The 20,448-nt window shown below is 38.2% G+C and overlaps 1 protein-coding gene across 1 annotated transcript in view; it reads right to left on the bottom strand.

Moving 5' to 3' along the window:
* Positions 1 to 20,448, bottom strand: part of LOC114872156 (forkhead box protein O) — a 102,521-nt gene that overhangs the window by 18,921 nt on the left and 63,152 nt on the right. The window contains exons 2-7 of the mRNA XM_029179025.2: positions 13,040 to 13,164; positions 12,782 to 12,976; positions 12,380 to 12,495; positions 12,017 to 12,249; positions 11,439 to 11,786; positions 11,025 to 11,349 (exon numbers count right to left, since the gene is read on the bottom strand). Coding sequence (XP_029034858.2) covers positions 11,125 to 11,349; positions 11,439 to 11,786; positions 12,017 to 12,249; positions 12,380 to 12,495; positions 12,782 to 12,976; positions 13,040 to 13,164 — 1,242 coding nt within the window. The 3' untranslated portion in view covers positions 11,025 to 11,124. The remainder of the gene's footprint in view (positions 1 to 11,024; positions 11,350 to 11,438; positions 11,787 to 12,016; positions 12,250 to 12,379; positions 12,496 to 12,781; positions 12,977 to 13,039; positions 13,165 to 20,448) is intronic.

Raw genomic sequence — 20,448 nt, 5'->3', positions numbered from 1 at the left:
TCACGTAACTGGTTGAAAATATAGGACAGTTGTCGAGACAGAGATAAATGGGATAATAAGATTATTTTCTTATGACTTCGTCTTTCTTGAAACTAATATTTCATGTTACCACCAGGTTCTTATGTTGGAAATGTAGTGAAACTACATTTTCATAAAAATATTTTATATGCATTTGGTATTTCGCAATAGTAAATAAAAATTTTTGAAACGTCAATTACAGCCCTTGAAATACTTTTTCATGGTTACAATATTAACCTTCGGATGACGAGCCCTAAAGCGACTAAAAAAATGCAAATAAAATTGGTCCTGAATAAATTAAACGTAGAGTAACTAAAGTGTTAACAATACCTTCCGAATTATTTATTTTAAAAAAACTTGCACTTCAATAAAATTTTTCAGTATAAAAATCCGAGAAAATTCAGAGAATCGTTTGATAAATTTTCGAACAAGCATCATTTAAATGTTTACGGAGGGGGGTTGAAAGTTCCCTTGCAACCGTTCGCGTTTTCTTTTGACGAGGCAGAACTTTCGGAATATTTACGATTACGGCAATTTCGTGCTTAAGTAAAAGCTGCTTGAGTTATTGCGTCTGTCCATTTAAAACTGAAATTGCTCGGTCTGTCTATAAACGGCACAGTTTCTTTTTTTTTATTCGACGAACCAAGAGAGCTGGAATGAAATTCGTTTGAGAGAAGTTTAAATTACCCCATTGCCCGTATCGGATCCTGAACCACGGCCTTATCTTCACACTAATTGACTTAATTTCTACACTGATTACGAAGGTTATTTGCAGCTACTTTAAACGCACAGAGAGACCGGATCTGTGTCTTTTCAAAACGGTCTCTGATCCGTGCAACAGAGCGAAATGCGATTACCTTCATTCTTGATCGCGATATTTCTATTTTCAAACACTATTAGTCTATTCTATCAAAAGCGAAATATGATTTCCAATACCTTTTTCAACTTCTTTGATTGACGTAATAATAATCCCGTCAGTAGAGAATTAATTTTTCTGAAGTGTCTACGAATAACTTTATTGCGCTTGAAATTCTATAGAAATACAGGTAATTATCTGGCTATATTTCTAGCCAAAAATTATTGGAAATAGTTTCGTTCAAACATGATTGAATTTGAAAATTTATTTTCCTCAAAAATGATAAATAAGTATTAATTGAAATATTCTAATTTTTCTGAGATTATTTTTATTAATTTATAGAATTAATATTAGAACATTTTTTCCTCGAGCAACAATTTTCAAAATCTTAATTTTGACAATATTAATATTAAAAGTAATTTCGAAATTTTTTGGTCAGAAACAACCCCCTACCCTCCACCATTGCCCATCAACGAATGCAAAGAATTAACCCAACGATCAAATACCAAATATAATCAAGAGAGGAAAGAAAGGGTCATCAGGATCAGCGTCGATAGAATCGTTCTCGGGTAAGTTTAAATTACATCGGAAGGAGCAGTGCCGTTCGTCATTCTGTTCCAGGAGCGTCATTGGCTTCTTTAACTTCCGCCGAAAGGAAGTCGGGTTTTGCTCCTTGGGTCTCTGTTCAGGCGTGCTCCAGCAACCAGCCGTATCTCTGGAACTTAACTTTTTCCCTGATTGACGTTCGGTTATTGTCGCATTTGCATAACTCACCCCACCGTCCGACGCTCTCTGTCGCTTCCTACGGGATGCTAACCAACAGACAAGAACGTGAGCGAGCTAAGCATAAGGAGGAGGTGGAGGTGCCAGGGGTAGACGGGTAAGGACGTCGGCAAAGAACGGAAGAAGAATGCGGGAACGACCGCGTGTCAAATCGAATTTGCCTCATTTGCCCCTCCCGAGCGGCGACTCTGCCAGCAAGAGAATCTATTAGAATAATTTTTATGAATCTAATTTTAAATTCCAGAGAACGAAGTTACTTTACTGTCACGCTGTCACCGGCTCTTTATTAAGTGGTTCTCTTGCAGCCGGCACTAGCGACCCGTCGCCCATCGGAAACGAATAATTTACATAATTTCCCGTCTAATTTACCCTGGACAGTCGCTGCCCGGAGGAAACAAGATTTCGACGATTACCGCGGAAAAACGGCCGATTGTATTATTCAAAACACGATGATCCGCGACGGGAGTGAAATAAATCACGAGGATGGTTAACCGAGTTTCTTTCTTCGAAGTAGACTCGATTATGGCGACGAGTATGGCAATGATTTTTATCTACCCGCGAGACAAGTTGATAATTGGAGAAGAGTTTGATATATTCAATTTAGGGAAATTGAAGAATTTTTAATAATTCTTATGAAAAATATTTTTCTCAAAAATAGCAAATAAAAAGTTAAATCTTTTAGTTAAACTCATTAAAACAACGGAAGCACACTTCATAAAATGTTTGGACGTTGAAATGCTGTTTTCGTTAGCCATTTCAACGATCAAGAATTTACTTCACGCTTATCGTATTTTCCACCTGAGCTTTAATTTATATTTTGAAAATTTTCTGTAACTAGACCCTTCGTGTTCGGAACATATTTCACTGTTTAACGTTAATACCAGATACATTCACCTGTAGATCTGAGCTGAATTTATTCAAAATAATACTTTAGAAATAAATAATGCAAATAACGTGAACTGAACGATTTGTATTAAAATTAATTTAATGTCATTTAATTTTACCTTCATTTCATTGATCATGATCAATTAGCTGACCACCAGTCAGATACATCCTATCCCCTCCACTTCCTAAATTATGCACCAATGTTTATGCTATAACCCCATAAAAAAAATCTCCGAATCGCATAAAAAAAAGCGAGGAAAAACTATAGCAACGTGCCGATCGAACTTCCGGTAGGCTAAGATTTTCGACGATTCTTGGGGTGCAACGACCCGTAATATCGAAGACTCAAGACTCTTGCAACCCCCCTTCGATCCCTCCAATTACGATTACCGAACGGTCGTCACGCGATATTATCGGATAGTTAACTCGGTAAATGGGAGAAAGAATTCTATGGTGAAGCTCGGGGGGTGGGTCGGAAAGCGCAAGAAAAAGTCGTGTCCCCGACAATAAGGCTGGCGCGCAACAAGCGAAGCATGGAATTCCATCGGGCAGATGGTGCGGCACCTCGTCGTCCTATATTCGCGGCTTATTTTAGAATTGCATCGAGCCATGCGTGATATGCACGATGCATCGGTTACGACAGGCCTACACGTCAGCTGGCCCTGGATGTTAACCCTTTTGGTACTATAGAGTAGCCGCTCGATAATTTGCCGTTAGCGTATAATAATTTCCACGCGTGTACCCCACCCCCCTGGCTTAGGTAGCCAATGAAAGTACATCTGTGCGACACAAGGAGATCAACCATGAAGAATGTACCCTCGCCATTGGCGCTCGATAATTCCCCACCCCTGGAGCCCTGAAATCGGCGAATTATCGAGGACTATTTAAAAAATTAATATATTAATAACGCGAGTACATTTTCGTCAATTTTTTTTTGTAGTAATTCGAAGTCATTTAAAAAAGAAAGATAATGAACTTTCTGGAGTAACATCATACCCTTTTTCGCGTTGTTGGACAAATTAACGTCGCGACACGTTGCACGGAAACTTTTGAAATAAAATCTGTAAGGCAACGTGAAAAAGTAATGAACATCCGTGGTGCGCGACGCTGAAGCTACCATGCTCTATTTAACACGGAAGCTAGTGAAAAACAAATTACAGGAGTTTTCAAGACGTTTTTCTTTTCTTTCCTCCACTATATCATGACCGGTGATGATATTTCAAAAGGGAAAAAAGATCTTCATCGATCGTGCACGATGGACACTCGGGATGATCTTAAACAAGTTGAAGAAAACAGGTACATTAAAGTTAATTTGATTGAATTATTAAATTTGAGAAGAAAAATTGAAACGATATAAATATAACCATGGTGAATTTATTTATTTATTTTAGTCATGCCATGGTTATAATAAATATTCTTTAACATTCCTAGGCTCTCCTTAAAATTTCCCTAGATCCTAGGCATTCCTTAGAATCTCTCTAGACTGCCTTAGGCACCCCCTAGTTATACCAATACTTGAATTCGAATGAAGCTTGCCAACCGGTTGGCAAATTCTTCCTATTCGACCAAAAAGGATTAATATAAATCACTATTATGCATATAAATTTACAACTTGTCCTAACTAACGAACGAACGAGGTTATCGAGGAGGAGACGAGCTTCCGTGGCCAAGACGTTTCGTCCGTCGAAGGAGAGGAATCAATTAATTCGTCCTTCGTGGAATCGTTGGGATGGCAATAAATTCGAGGAACGATCTACGGCTCGACTCCCGTCGAAGATAAAGTATGTCATCGTCGACGATGCGAGTCGTGCGCCGATAGTCGCCGGGAAAGTTCCCGTTTTCGTGCGGTGGCAAGCCATTGCCCGAATAAACAGGGTGTCTCAAAAAGGTTCTCCGTCGCAAAAACCGTCAAAGAAAATCGAAAAATCTTGAATCATTTTGAGATCAGCCTCGTGTTCCTAGTGTAACCGAACAATGCAATTCCATCGATTTTCATTAAATCCCTTTTGAAGTAACAAGCTGAACACGTTTGTTGCTTGATCAATTAACAGGAATGTTGATTATAATCGAGCGCGGTTCATTTTCGCAATAATCTATTCGCGTAACTCGGCCGATGTAGTATACTAATTTCAACCCGCTAAGTATAGCTGGCGCCAGACTAAATATACTATAGCCATGAAACGATACATTGGGTGTCAAATTAATTTAATATCAGATTGATAAATGTTATTCATGAATTTTAGAATTTTTAATTAGAATTAATGAGCAGGAATTAATATTAGCCAAGTACCCCACCCCCTTAATTTTGATGAAATTTAAAATTTTAAAAATGTTGAGAGAAGGGAGAGAAGAGATTTGGCAAAATATCCTAATTAAATAAATTCATCTCTCAAAGGGTAATTAACAGCAGGAGTAGGAATCAAAGGGTGCAAGATGGTGACAAATGGCGAAGAGACCAGCAGGACGCAAGTAAACGAAGAGGTGCTAGTTGGATAATGAGAATAAGCGCATAACCACCGCCTATAACAACTGCTAGACGCTCGATCTTGAATAATTCATCGAAAACGTACGCTCGATTAGGCATGCCGCAGCAACCACCCTTCGACGTCATCCCCGATCCTCAAACCTCCTTCAAAACGTCACGTTGTAAGCCAGCCTGTGCCGACAGCTTTTCAATTTTTTAAATTAATATTCCAGGGTAGTAATTTCTTTAATTTTTTAAATTCTGAATTTTCATTCATTTTTAATAATTATAATATTTTAAAGTATTCTATGTATCAATAAAGATATCTTAAAAATCTTTGACATATTTTGTATAATTATTAATTTGTCACATCTTTCAAAATGGAGGAAATATTTCAGGTGCATAAGCTTCCAATCTTCATTTTTCCCTTATTTAATTTTTCTTCCTTGTTGAAATACAAAACCAAGGAAAGCGTATAATTATTACAGATAAAAAGAATAAAACTAAAAAGAAAGAAACAGTAACCTCAAAGTGCTCCTGGCTTATGCAACCCGACCATACCGTTTCTCTTCGCCTAATCGAACTTTTTCCCTCTAACCAGCATCACGACATTTCTGCTGACTGGAATGCGTACCAGTCGACATTCCTTATTACCATTACAGAATCGTCGAGGTCACCTGGTTCGAGTACTCCCACGGACTTGGGAACAGGTACGGAAGAGATATGAAACTAGTATCGTGGCCTACCTCGGTAGAAATTCCTAATAGAGGAGGTGCATAATTACCTGTATTTAAAAAGGAATCATACGATCTATTAATCCGGTAATCTCCAGAAGTGGGTTAACTCTCACATGACGGACCATGGAGAGAGCCACAATTTTCCAATTGAAAAATTAAAGATCTATCCAACAGAAATCATACAAAACCAAATAATTCTGAATTTCCAAACCCAAAATCAAAAGTCTATCCAGAACCAGTTAACCACAGCCCTCAGACCTCGTTCAAAACCCAAAACGAAATCAGAAGAGTCATCATGATCCAACTTCTACCAGTTGAAGTCACCCATCTTCCCTCGAATCCCAGTATTATTTCGAAATCGCAGGATACATGAGTCTAATTGAACAACTTCCTTTGTCTTCGCCTTAACTGTGAGCAGATTTCGGGCCCGGTGGGGGCGTAATTCGCGACGGACAGCCGAAACTCCGGCGAAAACGAAGCGGCGACTGATCCCGGTGCTGGAAAGTTCGAGAAATTGGAAGATAAAAAGACGAAGGAATGTAAGGGGATGAGGGACGCGGAGACAAAGATAGACACGGAAGAAAGAAAGGTTGGTGAGAGAGGAGAAACGGAGTCGGTAGGTCGAGGTGGCGCGTAGGCGAAGGACGAGAAACGAGACAGAAGGGGGGGTTGGAGGAGAGAGAAGGGATGGTTGCCTGACAAGGGTGGATTGCGAGGGAAGAAGCTACCCCGAAGCTCTCCTCCACCAACTTTATAATTCTTGCGACACTTTTGGGGAATGAGATTGTTGGTGCAGGGACAGGGGTATAAAGGGGAGGTTTTAAGGTAGTCCGCTGGCGCCAGTGACGTCTGCCGAATCCAGACTCCTGCAGTTTCGGTTAAGTGGTTCCCTTTTGCCCCACTTGAACGTCTGCACACCTTCCATACCACCTATCCACGATTTCTATCGATTAATAATGGAGGAACTTAGACACAGTAGTGGACAATGTTATAAAGCAGCCTATCAACTATCGGACGACGGACCATGGAGAGAGGCACAATTCTAATTTAATTTCAACCACCACCCTCAGACTATCAGTGTCAAATTTCTATCCGTTATTAATGTTAGAAAAATGTAACACTTAAAAATTTTAATATAATTCCTCATAATTTCTTTAATTAGTGAAAATTTTAATTGAAAATAAATCTATTCCAAATTCACAAAATATTTGTCTCTGGCAAAAAACATTATTATATTTTCACATGTTTATTTACTTTTATAAAATAAAATTTCGCAAACTGTGCAATGTTTTTTCTGCTTATTTTGATCATTTCCGAAGGGGGCGGGGGTGGGACAGCACACCGTGGTTTCTACCTATGAACACGAATGGTTCTAAGCAATTAAAAACCGATAACTTTGTCTACCAGTAGAAGGGTAAATTGATAATTCGTTGGGAATGGTTACAAAGTCGAAGTGAAAAAAAAAAACGTTGATACAACAGCAAACAATATGGAAGAACATCGATCCGGAACTAACGGAAAACGGCACTCGCGTTTCGTTGCGTTGAACAAATTGTAGGAATGCCGGAGGCGTTAATATGTCGGGGTATCACGAAGGGGTAGTGCTTTTTTTTTGCCACGTCCACCGCTGAAAAATATTTTGCTGAAAGCTAATATCTATCCGGCCCGATATTCGTCCGTGTAAATACTGTCCGCGTTCGTACAGGCAACAAAGTAGCCTCTCCCGTTGGCGAATCGGCCAAAAGAGTTCGAACAATGACGCGTTTCAGCTTTTCTACGTATCAACAGATTTTTATCAGACAGTAACAATCAAAAGAAAATATGTTTTACAAAACGATAATATATTAATTATTCTTTTTCGTATATTAATTGATAATCTATCAACAAATTTTTTATCTAGGGATGTAATTGCAAATTTTAATTAATTTGAAGCAATTAATATACTTTTTTCACAAGTTCTGAAATTTGATTTTAATATTTTTTTCCTAATGTTAAAAATATCCTGAAATTAAACAGCAAATTTTTGGAAACAAATGTGAATATAATCAAAATTTGTCAAGAATCAATGATTAATTTTCTATGAAAATTTAAGAATCCTATGCACAACAAATAAGAAAATGTATGCGTCAAACAAGCATTATACATTCCACGAAAATTGTATTACATTACAGAAGCACACAAGCTGCCTCGAAACTGCGAAACTTTCAAACGGATGACCGAAAATTAATGCACCGTTTTAATAATGCCTAATGCAGTATGCATGAAAATCACCCGCGGCTACGTTTCAATGAATCCCCTTTTTTGGGATTCATTGAAACGTTTAACGTTTCGCGGGACTTTCTGTCCTTAAATGAAACTTCACGTCTCGACCACGTATTTATGCAAATCAGAAGTTTTTCCAATTAAGGAAAGAAAAGTTAAACCCTAAAATTCATATTTTCTTTTCTAAAATCTGGTTGATATTAAAAAAAAAAATTATTTACTTATATTTTCACCTCCACCCCCGCTTTTACTATAAATAAAAAAAAATTCGAATAATAATTTTGCAATATAAAATTAATATAATTTCTGCATTCTTTAAGATTTTGTTAAATGGCAAATATTTATTAAAACCTATGGTGTATCCATGGTGTCTGAAAATAAATGAGGAACAAAAACAAATTCGCAACAAATTTCGGTGCGTAATCAGGAAAACGAGTTACGGAAAAAACAGAGCCGATAGTAAGCTCCCCAATGTGTCATGATTTTCGGAATTATACGAGTGCTCGTTTAAAACCCTGTGCGATTAACGCGAATCAACTTATTAGCGCTCAATTTTCACGAATCAGAATTACCTACTCTTTCCAAATATCTTCACTCGATCAATAAATGTCGAAATTAATCCTGAATTATTCTTTTTTCTACAATGTGTTCATTAATATGCATGTACACGAACCGAGATTTTTTTAAACTGCAATTCAATAAATTCATATCAATGGTAATTTTCTTTGCTTCTACACTTGCGATCAAATGAGACTAATTTAATTAGGGGGCTAATGAAATAGGCAAGTCTAAGATTATTGAAAAAAAAATTAATGATTTTGTTGCATTAATTACCATACTGATAAAATCTTTTATAAAATAATAGCATGTGTTAATGGATTAAATATACCCTTTCTATATTTTTCTATACGGGGAACACCGTCGATCGGAACACTTGTTTTCATGGTTTTTCTTCGTGCAAATGTTTTCGACACAATTCAGGGATATGTAACTGTTATCGCCCATAAGTCAATACCGATTTCGGCCAAAACAGATTGATACCTGTGCCGTAAACATAAATGTGGTGGGGCACGCGCGAAACGATTTATTATATACTCCGTATCAATGGGTATTTTTGTTACAGGGTTGTACAAATATTATTTTGCATGTACGGTAATCAATATTATCCGAAACCGTGTCTGCATACTTTTTTCTTTCCTCATGGTCAATAGAGGGATTCTACTAGAGCGTCGGATAGAAAAATACGATGGAAAATTAACCCACTGAGCCGGTGTTTGCTCGCTCGTCCTAATTGAACATGAATTTCAAAATATTTATTCAACTTTCGCAATTAAAATCTCTGTAGAAATTTCTTTTTTTATTTATCTTTCATTCAAATAAATTCCCACCTTTTTGTTTTTGACGACCTTTCATTAGTTGAATTTGTGTAATATTCAATTTTGTTTATTCAACGTGTGCTTAAATAGAAAAGAAATTTACAATAATTTTGGAACGTAATAAAAATATTAGATTTAATCTGAAGAGTATCAGAAATGATTGAAAAATTATTAAAATAAAGAATAATTTAACTGTATAACATTTATCCACAGAAAACAATTTTATAAAAAAGATAAAATCTTTTTAGACCCCTAATAGGGGTACAATTTATTGCATATTTAAAAGAATTTATTAAAAAATTAATTTTGGGAGAAGATAATTGAAATAGTGTTGTGATTATTTGGATCATCATTTGGAAAGAGTTAAGTTTCAGATTTTTATCATTAATAAGGAACACGAACTCGTATTATTAATATTTTATTTAATCTATGTATTTATATTATTTATAACAGCACAATTATGTTCTCGTACTTTTAAAGACGAAATATTGTCTCTTCCATTTAGTTTAATTAGCTATTGTTTTGTGCTTATGATAGATGGTGCAATTTATTGGAAACAATCACATTTCCATATGGAATATTTATAATTGATCATGGAAGATGTGCTGCAATTATAATTATTTATAAACGAAAGATCTGTGAAACTTACAAAAAAATTTTTGATTTGATGAATGATGTATAAAAAAGAAATTATTTAATTATGCACCGTCTATCAAGGAACACCACGAATAAAGTTATACTTTTGATCCTTTCAGCGTGGAACATTTCATAATACAAAAAGTGATTATTTAACAATATTCCAACGCAGAAACGATCACTAAACATTTAACCATTCTCACATATTTAACCCCTTGACTGTAGAAAATTTCAGTTGAAATTCGTTCACGGTATTAAAACTAAATCTATGAAAGTAATTTATTCAATAAAAAAAAAAAAAAAACAATATTTTAAAATCTGTCCTTGATTGCTCAAATTATTACTAAATACATAACAAATTATTAATTGCATGCATTGTTTATAAATACGGTAAATCAAAAGAATATCTAATGCAATATAATATTTGTTTCTGCAAAATAAAACGATTGCAAAAAACAAGACATCTCAATAGGTACTTTGTAATTCTTAAATAAATTAACTAGTTAAAATAGATATGTAATTATGAGGTGGCTTAATTAACACGTTCAGGCTTACCTGAGTAGATCTACCCGTACTTAAAGCAGTAATACTCTTGAGGAACCTGTACCGGGCTTGAACATGTTAATATGTAAAAATAATAGTGACTATAAAACTTTAGGAATTGATAAACCTTTCAACCCCTGAACGACGGACCAGGAAGAGAGCCACGTTCCATTTCCTAAATTCTGCACTATCCCTTTCAAAATTTGTCTTCTAACATATGAAACCTTTTTGTTTCATTTCATATTAATACTTTCGTTCATATTTTTTAAGTTTGGGTCACGATTGACCCAAGAAATACACGATTGACTTCAAAAAATACTAATCTTCTTCTGCGATTATTAAAAAAAAAGAAAGAAAAAAGTTGGTTCCTAAGAAAATCATAAAAGCAACACCTTTTCTACAGTGGAAAGGGTTAATTAACGCGAGTCACAAAGTTCCTTCAGAGAAACGAAACTTTCACTCACCGATGAGCTGTCCCTCGGACGGTCTGTGGAAATAATCTTGTCCGTCTAGTGACGTCGATGGCAAGGACTGCGGGGGTGTCGAGGGTGGCGGGGTCCACTGTTAGTGAACCCACGAGGGAGGTGCGGCAGGAGTCGCCGCGTTGCTGCTTACGTAAACTCCTGCGGGTGCGTTTCCAGCCGTCGTGCCAACCACCACGTTGTTCTGAGTGACAACACCGTTCTGACCCACGTTGCTATCGCTCACTTGAATCGCTGCTGTGCCCATCACGCCTTGTTGAAAATTAAAATCCAACGTACCGTCCATGGATAGCTCGTGTTTGATTACCTAACAGATCGAATTAGAATCGTATTAAACCTGTTCGACCGATGAGCTAGATCAACCCAACTGGGCTCGACCATGTCAACGCAACCCACTTCTTCAACATTGCAGTCGAATCCACCGTGCAACGACTCGATGTTGATGTTCAAGTCATCCAGTAGGCTGGAATTATTCAGGGCACCCATCAACTGACCCATCATCGTGCTAGGTGTGGGTCCGCAGGGTGTGGGCGTTTGAGGTGGACTGGATCCAGTCCCTTCGGTCTGAGACTGTTGCTGCTGCTGTTGCTGTTGTTGTTGCTGTTGCTGCTGCTGCTGCGATTGTTGACATTGTTGCGTCTGCATCATGTACTGGAGCGTCTGTTGCTGACTGTTGCCCAGTGTTGTGGGGCTGGGTTCGCTTTGTTGGTAGGACGGTGACATTCCAGCCACTGGACTCAAATTCTAAAAATTTGAAAAAGAAAAAAGATAGTTCTATGAATATATATTCTGGAACATCCATGAAGGTAAATTATACCATGTATCTTTATTTTAATTGAAGACTCCAAGAAAATAAGGGATTCGAAGTAATTTATTTAGATTTATTTCCAATCAGAATAAGTCCACCTTTTCACCAGGACTTCACTTTGTTCCCTTTCAGGAAGACCATGTCCCTGTCCCTTTTGTCCACTCACCATTTGACAGGCGCACGGTTGCAAACCGTGAATCGGGCATCTTTGCTGATTTGCTGATTGAGGCGTTGGCTGCAACGCGAACGAGGACGACCCGGTGGTGAGGCTATTGCTCCTCTGGTATTGGGTCTCGTAATAGGACGGGGGTGGGCCAGTCTGTTGCGTATGATTTGGTGGTGACGTGTGATGATACATTTGATACGACTCCAGTTTCATCGCTTCCGCTAGGCTACCGGCTATTATGCATTTTAATAAAAATAAATTTATAATTTAATCTCGACAATTTTCTAAGAAAAATTAAAAATAATATAGATGAATCTGGTTCTATTGTTAATTATCCTAGTGAAAAGAAACATAAGTGCATACCTAATTGTTCTGGGCTATAAGAGGGTGTGTACGGTGATGTCCACTCTGGTTTTCCAGGAATTGATGGGATCGGACTTAATCGACCGCAGGATGAGGCATTGCTTGAAGCCCGAGGACTCGAATAAAAAGAAAAGAACAAGTTAAAATGTATTTTAAAAATGCAGATTTAGGTTGACGACGATTTCAGCCTTGCACTTGTCAAGTGTGAAATACTAGACTAAAAGACCATAGTGTAACCTGTTCAGTCTGGATGACTTCATAAGATATCAAGCTAGTAAGTAGTCAGTCACGACTCAGTCACGAAAATTTTGTCACTAGATTTTTCCCAGGACATCAGGCGAGGTTTCAATTTTTCTTCCAGGCTGAACATTCTAAGAAAGTCATGTTGGGTTAGAGACATACCGGAAATCAGGCGATAGTTGGAATCCACTTCCGGGTTGAAGTGGACTGTCTGGAAATAAATCCAACCCTTCGTTGACGCTGTTACTTGGACTAGGCGCCGCGTCAGCTTGTAGACCGCCGTTTCTTAGCGCCTCGATCTTCTTCCTCGCTCGTCCGCGTCGTTTCTCAAATTTGCTCGTTTCCATAGTTATTGCCCTGTGTCGAGGCAATCGTACACTATGCCAGCAAGGTGTCTTTTTAAAAAATAATCAAACTTACCTCCTGCGCGACGATTTTCCAGGTTTCGCGTCCCGGTTTATCATCCACCATGAACTCTTCCCTGTACCCTCGTTCTGAACACGCATGAATCTACTGTGCAACGACAGGTTGTGTCTTATGGAGTTCTGCGAACAGAAAGAAGAGAATCGTTGAGATTCTGTTCGACACTGACGATCAGATATTTAGGCTTTATGTTGTGGCCAAGAAGTAGATGTATGTAAAAATAATAAAATTTGTTGATTTTTGGCAAATACTATAGTCTGCAAGCAACAAGTTTTTCATAAGGTCATACATTTTTAAAATATGCACAGAATTTTGGAAGTAGTATTTCCTATATGAATTTCAAATAGAAAAGAATCTAAGGATTGTAGGGAACATGCTGTGTCGCCTATTATTGATATCTTTCACTGCAACGCTTTCTAAGTAGTAAAAACTGTGACAATATCGACGTGAAGAACACTTCACTGAGGAAATAAAAAAATTCTTATTTTTGATGATGAAAATTAACTCTTGAACAATGGAGTCTGGGTCAATCGTCACCCGAAATAATTCATCCAAATTTGAATAATAATTTTTAAAGGAACAGCGTAATTCCTGAAATCCTTCGAAACCGCAACCTTATAATTTCAATTTCTCCAAAATTTACGATCGCTTCGCCGTCTCGTCGCTATCGATACCTCCATACCAGTGTTCCTTTTTACTATCTTACATTTCGCGTGTAACGCGTGGGAGGGGGAGGGACCGTGGAATCTACACAGGCGATTGCATTGTCAGAGCCGTTTTATACCATGTACAAAATCGATTCGAAGAGTGAATGATGAGAGAGAGCTGCGTTTTATCGTAGCTACGTAGACAGAGAGACGTTTCCTCCCTGGCTTGTTCATTAGGCAAATTGAATCGGCTACGTCGCTTGGGTCCTTCCTCCCAAAAATTTCGGAAAGCTTCTACCCTAATATGAAAGTGCCGTCGTGAAGCGATAACAATTTCCTTTCGTCTTCGTCCCGTTCCCATATATAGAGCCAACGCGGAGAGCTTTTAGGCAAAGAGCACGCGATACCGCGGCAAATAAGAATTACTTTTTCGAAATTGATGCTCCGCGATCGTGGCAGTTCCTTAGCAACTTTTAACATTACAAGAATCTGTTCAACGAATACTATTTGCATGGGAAATTTTTAAAGGGATTCCAGTCGTCCTTCGAGTCACCAAAAAAGGGAAGAAAATTTTCTTCCGACGACGGACCATGGAGAGAGGCCGCAATTTTCTAAACTTTACACTTCTAATATATGAAATCCTTTTTTTTAAATTATATATCTATATTTAAGTTTGGGTCACGATTGACCCTTCGATGATCTGAAAGATTAGTAGATCACCTCCAGTCACGATTTAAATCGTTATAAATCTGCAAGCGATGCAGCTCATTACTTCGACTATCACCATAGCGTTTCCCGCCTTTTATTGCGGACGGTATCCTTAAAAGTTGACCGATAGTTTGGTCGGAGACACGTCGAAGCAGCAGTCAGCATGAAGTACTTATCGACAAGGAGGTATCGCGATTACTGATGAGGATGCTTTTACGATCGATTCGCATAGACGATTCCTTTTGCCTCGTGACAGAGCCCCGTAGGGTTCACGATGGCGATCCAGCTATTCAGTCGTGGCTATACAAGAGGACTTTACAGCCCTATCATTTCCCCTCCTTTATCGACGGTACACTTCGTGGATGAAGACATTTTTGGCGCCGTCATTCCGATTTTTAAATCGACTCGACCATTCGCGTTTCGATGGGACGAGGTAAGAGGGAAAGGAACGAACCGGCCTCGAATTTGTTTCCAGGCTTCTAGTCCTTCTACTTTCATTGTCAAATGTACCAGTAATAATTGTAATTTTTTAATATTTAGAAATAGTTTTAATAAATGTATTATTGAAATTTTATTTGAGAAGAAATGGAACTTCGTGTTTCGAATTGGCCACCAATAAACCCTGGCACTTTCGTCGAAGTCCTATAAAGGCCTCGAGAACATGAAGATGGCTAGTGGAGTATGGAAGCTTGAAGTGGTTATCTTAGTCTCGAATAGACTGTATAACGGGCAATTTATGGGGTATATACCAGTCTTGCTATAGAACATCCACTATCTTCAGGACTAAGATAAGAGAGTTCGAAAGTCTGTGAGGTAAGTCACAAAAAATTAGTGAGGCAAGTGCTGAGACGCCATTTTATCGAATAATAAAAATCAAAAATTATTTTCGTAAGACCTGCACAATAAAAGTGCCATAACAGATTTTTGATTTAGAAAACAGTTCTGATTTTTCACAGTAGAATGGAAAGGGTTAATACTAAATTGACCTAGTTTTAATTAGAACAAAGACCTGACTGTTGTCATTTATTTAAAATTTATAAGCAGTGAACTTAATTTTCTTCTTTGAATCACTCGTTTTTATTATTTACTAGCCGGACGTTGTTCGCTTTTTTTTGGCGCGATTCGCCAGAGAGAATCCGCAATGACAACAGCCAAGACATGCTCCAATTTGAATAATAAACCACGATCGTTAGTCAAATCTGACACGAACGTTTTAATTTTTCATTTGCACGTGAACAGGGAGACGAGGCACCCAACGATCGATTCACTGTCATCGAATTCATTTTTAAATCATGCTACGAGCTTCGAACATCTCTACCTACACGATTCCTCCTCATAATCGTGTCACGTTTTAGTCTACAGGAAAAATGCATGGGATTCAATAGGAATTTTATTATTTTAATTTTTAATAGTTTAACGTTGGAATACTTCAATTTCCTAAATTTTAATATTTTAATATTTTAATCTCTAATATTTTCACATTTCAATATTTTGATTTATAATATTTCAACGTTTGAATATTTCAATCTGTGATATTTTAATTTTCAAAATTTTCATGTCAGCTCTTTTAAATATTTACCTTGGATCAAAAAGGGGGTAAAAATGTCACGAACAAAAATTTCCCAATATTAACCATTCCTCGTTAAATTTCATAATTACAATTACTCTACTATAACTTCTGTGTTACATCCAACTGTTTAATCTAATCAATGCAAAATTAAAAAAAGAAAAATTAGGACACTTTGATTACAAAAATCCATTCGAATCGCGGCACACCGCGAACGGAAGGAAGCAGAGACTTATTTTTCTTACGCCGGATGTGGTTTTTGTCTTGTCACAGTCTGCTTCGTCCTGTTAAAATTCTTCTGTATGGGGAGGAAGTAGACACTAATGTCGTGGTTTATGGATAACTAAAAACCACGTATTCCACACGCCTATCACCTATTCTTCAAAATAATTTCAGGAAATACAGCAGAATTGTTTTGTTATTCAAAGTGAGTCAATATTAGCCCATTTATTCTACTTCTAATTAAGAAAATCTTAAAATAGAATAATGCATATTTTAATTATTATTGAAATTTAATTGAATCGTGTAAAATAAAAAATTTTTAATACCAAGAATCAACAATTTAATTTCAAATAATAAATATGGCGTAAAATGAATGTGTTTCCTTAAGGAATTTCTCAGGGCCAAATTGAAAGAGTAAGAGTTTTTTCATTGAATCAATTAGAAAACGGAGACGCTTTTGAAAAGAACCATTCGTAATTTCATGGAAGGGTCAGTCACTTGGAGACCCATGGACAGTGACGAATAATGGATATTCTGTCGGTGATGGAGAGGAAGGAAGGAAGGAAGGAAGGAAAAGAGAAGTGGATGGAGGTCTCCGCGATAAATTCGAGCTATATTTTTCACGGTGGAACCATCGCGCTTCCATGTCCTCATAACCGGCACAAATTGCGCAAAAATACTAGCACGTATAAATTGTGAGGAAATCGGCGTACCGCCGACAGTCCGGAACTCCCGGATCTAATTTGAGCGAAAGCCTTTTCCACTTCTGATCGTATCTTCTTCCCTTGTATCGTGTACACGCGACTAAAATCTCTCCATGCTCATTTTTAAAGGTTTACACCACTTTTGAAACCCGAAAAATCAAATCTATCCAATTTAATTTTTTTGGACAAAAATCATGAAATAAATAAAAAATTCATTATAGACATTTTAATATATATATCTTAAGCTATAAGACAGTATTTTTGGATTTTATTTATTCAACAAAATAGTGGAGATACAGCTGCCTCAAGATCAGGACCCTCTTTCAATGGGCATCCATCTTGAGGCAGCTGTAACTCCGCCATTTTATTGAATAATGAAAATCAAAAAATATTTTTATACACCTTAAAATGTGTAAAATAAAAGACTTAAAAGAGATTTTTTATTTACTGCATGATTTGTTAAGAAAAAAAATAATTTTCCTTCTTCAGGTTCAAATGCAACCCCTTCAATTTAAAATGGCAAATGTAATATGCAACCAGCGAGGCTGGCCAACTTATTTGAAAAGCAGCCATTTCTTTTGGAAAGTAACGATATAAATCGAGGACGGGCAAGGATGTCAGCCAGGGTTAATTAATATTAACACGCAAGGAGTCAGCGTCAGCGATGTTGCTTCCAACAGAGGAGTCCCATACAGGGAGGGTCACAAATCTCCGCGGAAAGGCAAGGAGCAGCCTCCGAGAGAAGCGGTTTTGCCGTCAGATAAAGAAACACTATATTGTAATCTCGAAGGAAGCTGAAAAATTCGGTGGTCTGCGTAGCCTTTCTGCGGTAATAGATTCCTTTATCGACTCGGCCAGTCCAGACCTTGCCCCGGTCTCTTTATCGTGGCTGAAATATCGGCAAATAGAAAACTGCTGTCCCGATCTCTAGGAAAGTTCAAAAGTTTATCGTAACATAGGCGTAGATATAATTGATCGCAGCTTTTCCTACGAATTTGTTAGAAATTGTTGACAGAAATATTTCTGCCACCAAAATTGGGTAAAATTAAAATATTTTGAAACGATATTTCAAAGGTTAATCCTTTGGGCAGGAATTTTTAATACCCAAAAGTCCCGGTGCTCGAGCCTCGGGTCGAATCGGGGTCGGGAGGGACCCTGGAAGGTATGATTTCCTATGGGCTCAGACGAGGAAGTCTGGCTTGAACGCCAAATTATATCGCGAGCAAAGTGCAGCAGCAATAGTACAGGATAATTCTGCGACAAAGAAGTTGGGTTAATTCAGCTGGAGCCTGAAGGGGATTCCAGCCGACTGCAACCACTCAAATCAGAAATCCAGACTGGCAGCCAAATGCAAGATCGAACGTTCAATTCGGAACTGGCATCAGGGGAAGAAAGTAGGAAGAGGTAGAAAAATGAAAAGCAAAGGAACAGGGAGGACAGGTCACTGGCGGAGGAAGAAGGAAAGTCTGATGGCTGGAAGAGGACATAAGGGAGAAACAATGAGCCAATTCGCTAATCCCGATTTCCGATCGCGTTCGTCCATTCGCATATTTAAGTTAACAGCTGCAATCAGTTTCCTCTCCATTTCCTTACTCTCTCAGATAGCAAAGAATATTACTGACGGTGTTCACTCTCAACTGAATCTACCTTGATCACTTTTTTTTTTATTTTTATTGTTTATCACAGGAATAAATCATTTATTATTGGGAGTCGTTTAGAATTTCATTTGGATACATTTGTAGTGGTAGGGATTATTAATAATTAGGTAGATTTATTGATGGGCAATTGTGCCCCTTGTTTGCCCGCACTGTCCTAAACAAAGAGTAATAAATATTTCCATTGGAACGATGGATTTTTAAAATATGGAAATTTAGTTGGACACTTAATATTTCTGAAATAAAAGCGAATTCGGAGACACGGGAATCCTTAACAAGCAAGTTAAACGGCACGCGATCGATCCCGCTTCGATCGTCCGACAAATGCTTTTTACGAAATTGACCTCGTCGATGGAATTGAATTAATGTGTACCGAGATGTTCGTGCAGATTGTTGGGATGGTCTTGTTGGTAGCCTTGGCCGATCGCTTGCCGGCCGCTATCTAATTACCTTAGAGCATAAACGTCGTTGACACAAAGTGACGGTAAAAACGATTAAATATGGTTAATATCGCAACGTGAACTGGTAAGTATTCAAATTTATAAACTAAAGTAACGAAAACATTGAATTTTGCAGAAAAGATTGAAATCGAGAAGATAGCCAGGAAAGCGATGAACGAGGGAACCAAACGTAGATGGACCGTATCCATCAAACCGCCCATAACCCATCGGAATCTGAAACGCGAACGTTTCAAATGTAAATTCCACGACTTTTTAAAATCAATGAACGCACGATTTTCAATGTAACAACTCGTCTGGGTCATTGACTCCGACGTTAGACCGAAGCTAAATGAAAATACGAAAGAAAGCTGGGAAGGGAGAAGATGAAGAAGCAGAGTCAGATCTTTGGACATCCGTTTGAAATGCCCGGCCATCCTTCGGGGATCCCTTAGGTTAGGTAGAGAGCGGTGGTAATTCACGCGAGGGCATGATGGATGCCCTCGACGCCCACACGGCGTCGCGGTGCCTGGGCCAACGTCGAATCTTCCAGCTAGGAACTCGCGCGAATCTTGAACTGCTTAATTGCCCATGAAGGAAAAATTATAGAGCCAACCTTGCAGGCGCTGTTAACTACTCGCCGATGAATTAAGGCATCTGGAACACGGGATCATCCTATTCGGCAAAGGCTGTTTCAACTTCCTGTCCTCTTTTTTCCTCCTCGACGTCTCGTCCTTATTAGTTTTCGGATATCCCGTATCTGTGCCAGATTCCAGGCCGAAGTAGTTCGACAGAGATACACGACGATAGAAGGGTGATAGCGGCGGGAGGAGCGGGTGGCATAATCGAAAAAATGTGATATCTTCGGGGCCGATGTGTCTCGTCTGGGCAAATGAAATTTCCTGCAGTGAAGCAAGTTCCAAGAGCAACGAGACGGTTCGAGGGGAGTCGTTATCAATGGTGTCAGGGTCCCGTGGCTCGTTTTGCCACAGAATTACCCAAATCAAATCAATCGATCGAGATCGGTTACAATCCACCGTCCCGATGTTGGTTTAATTGTTATCACTACTCCGTGACAAAATAAAAAGAATAAGAACTGATCATTTTCTGATCCATGGTCTTGAGTGATAACACGTACGGGATGACGCACGTGGTGCGTCGTTAGTTGTATCGAAAAAATTTAATTAATTTTAATTTTGATTAAATTAAATTTTTTATTTGTCAAATGGCATAAGGTAGGTGTGCAGAAACATGAGAAATTGTCAGTACAAAGAAGAAAACATTTATTATCCGTTCTATGAATTCTTCGCGCGGCCACCTCTTCACCGCGACGCGACGGCTTAAAAAAACCGAAGCTGTTTATGATACACGACTTTTCGCCGGCGTAATTAATAACCACGAAGCCACGCCAGAAGCTGACACGAAGCTAAGACGACGTGGAATCAACGACGTAAAGAATGGTTTCC

Source organism: Osmia bicornis, chromosome 16 (genome assembly GCF_907164935.1).
Source record: "Osmia bicornis bicornis chromosome 16, iOsmBic2.1, whole genome shotgun sequence".
In the NCBI taxonomy this organism is placed as follows: Eukaryota; Metazoa; Arthropoda; class Insecta; order Hymenoptera; family Megachilidae; genus Osmia; species Osmia bicornis.
The sequence above is the reverse complement of the archived record's forward strand: the minus strand, read 5'-3'. Positions and strand labels throughout refer to the sequence as shown.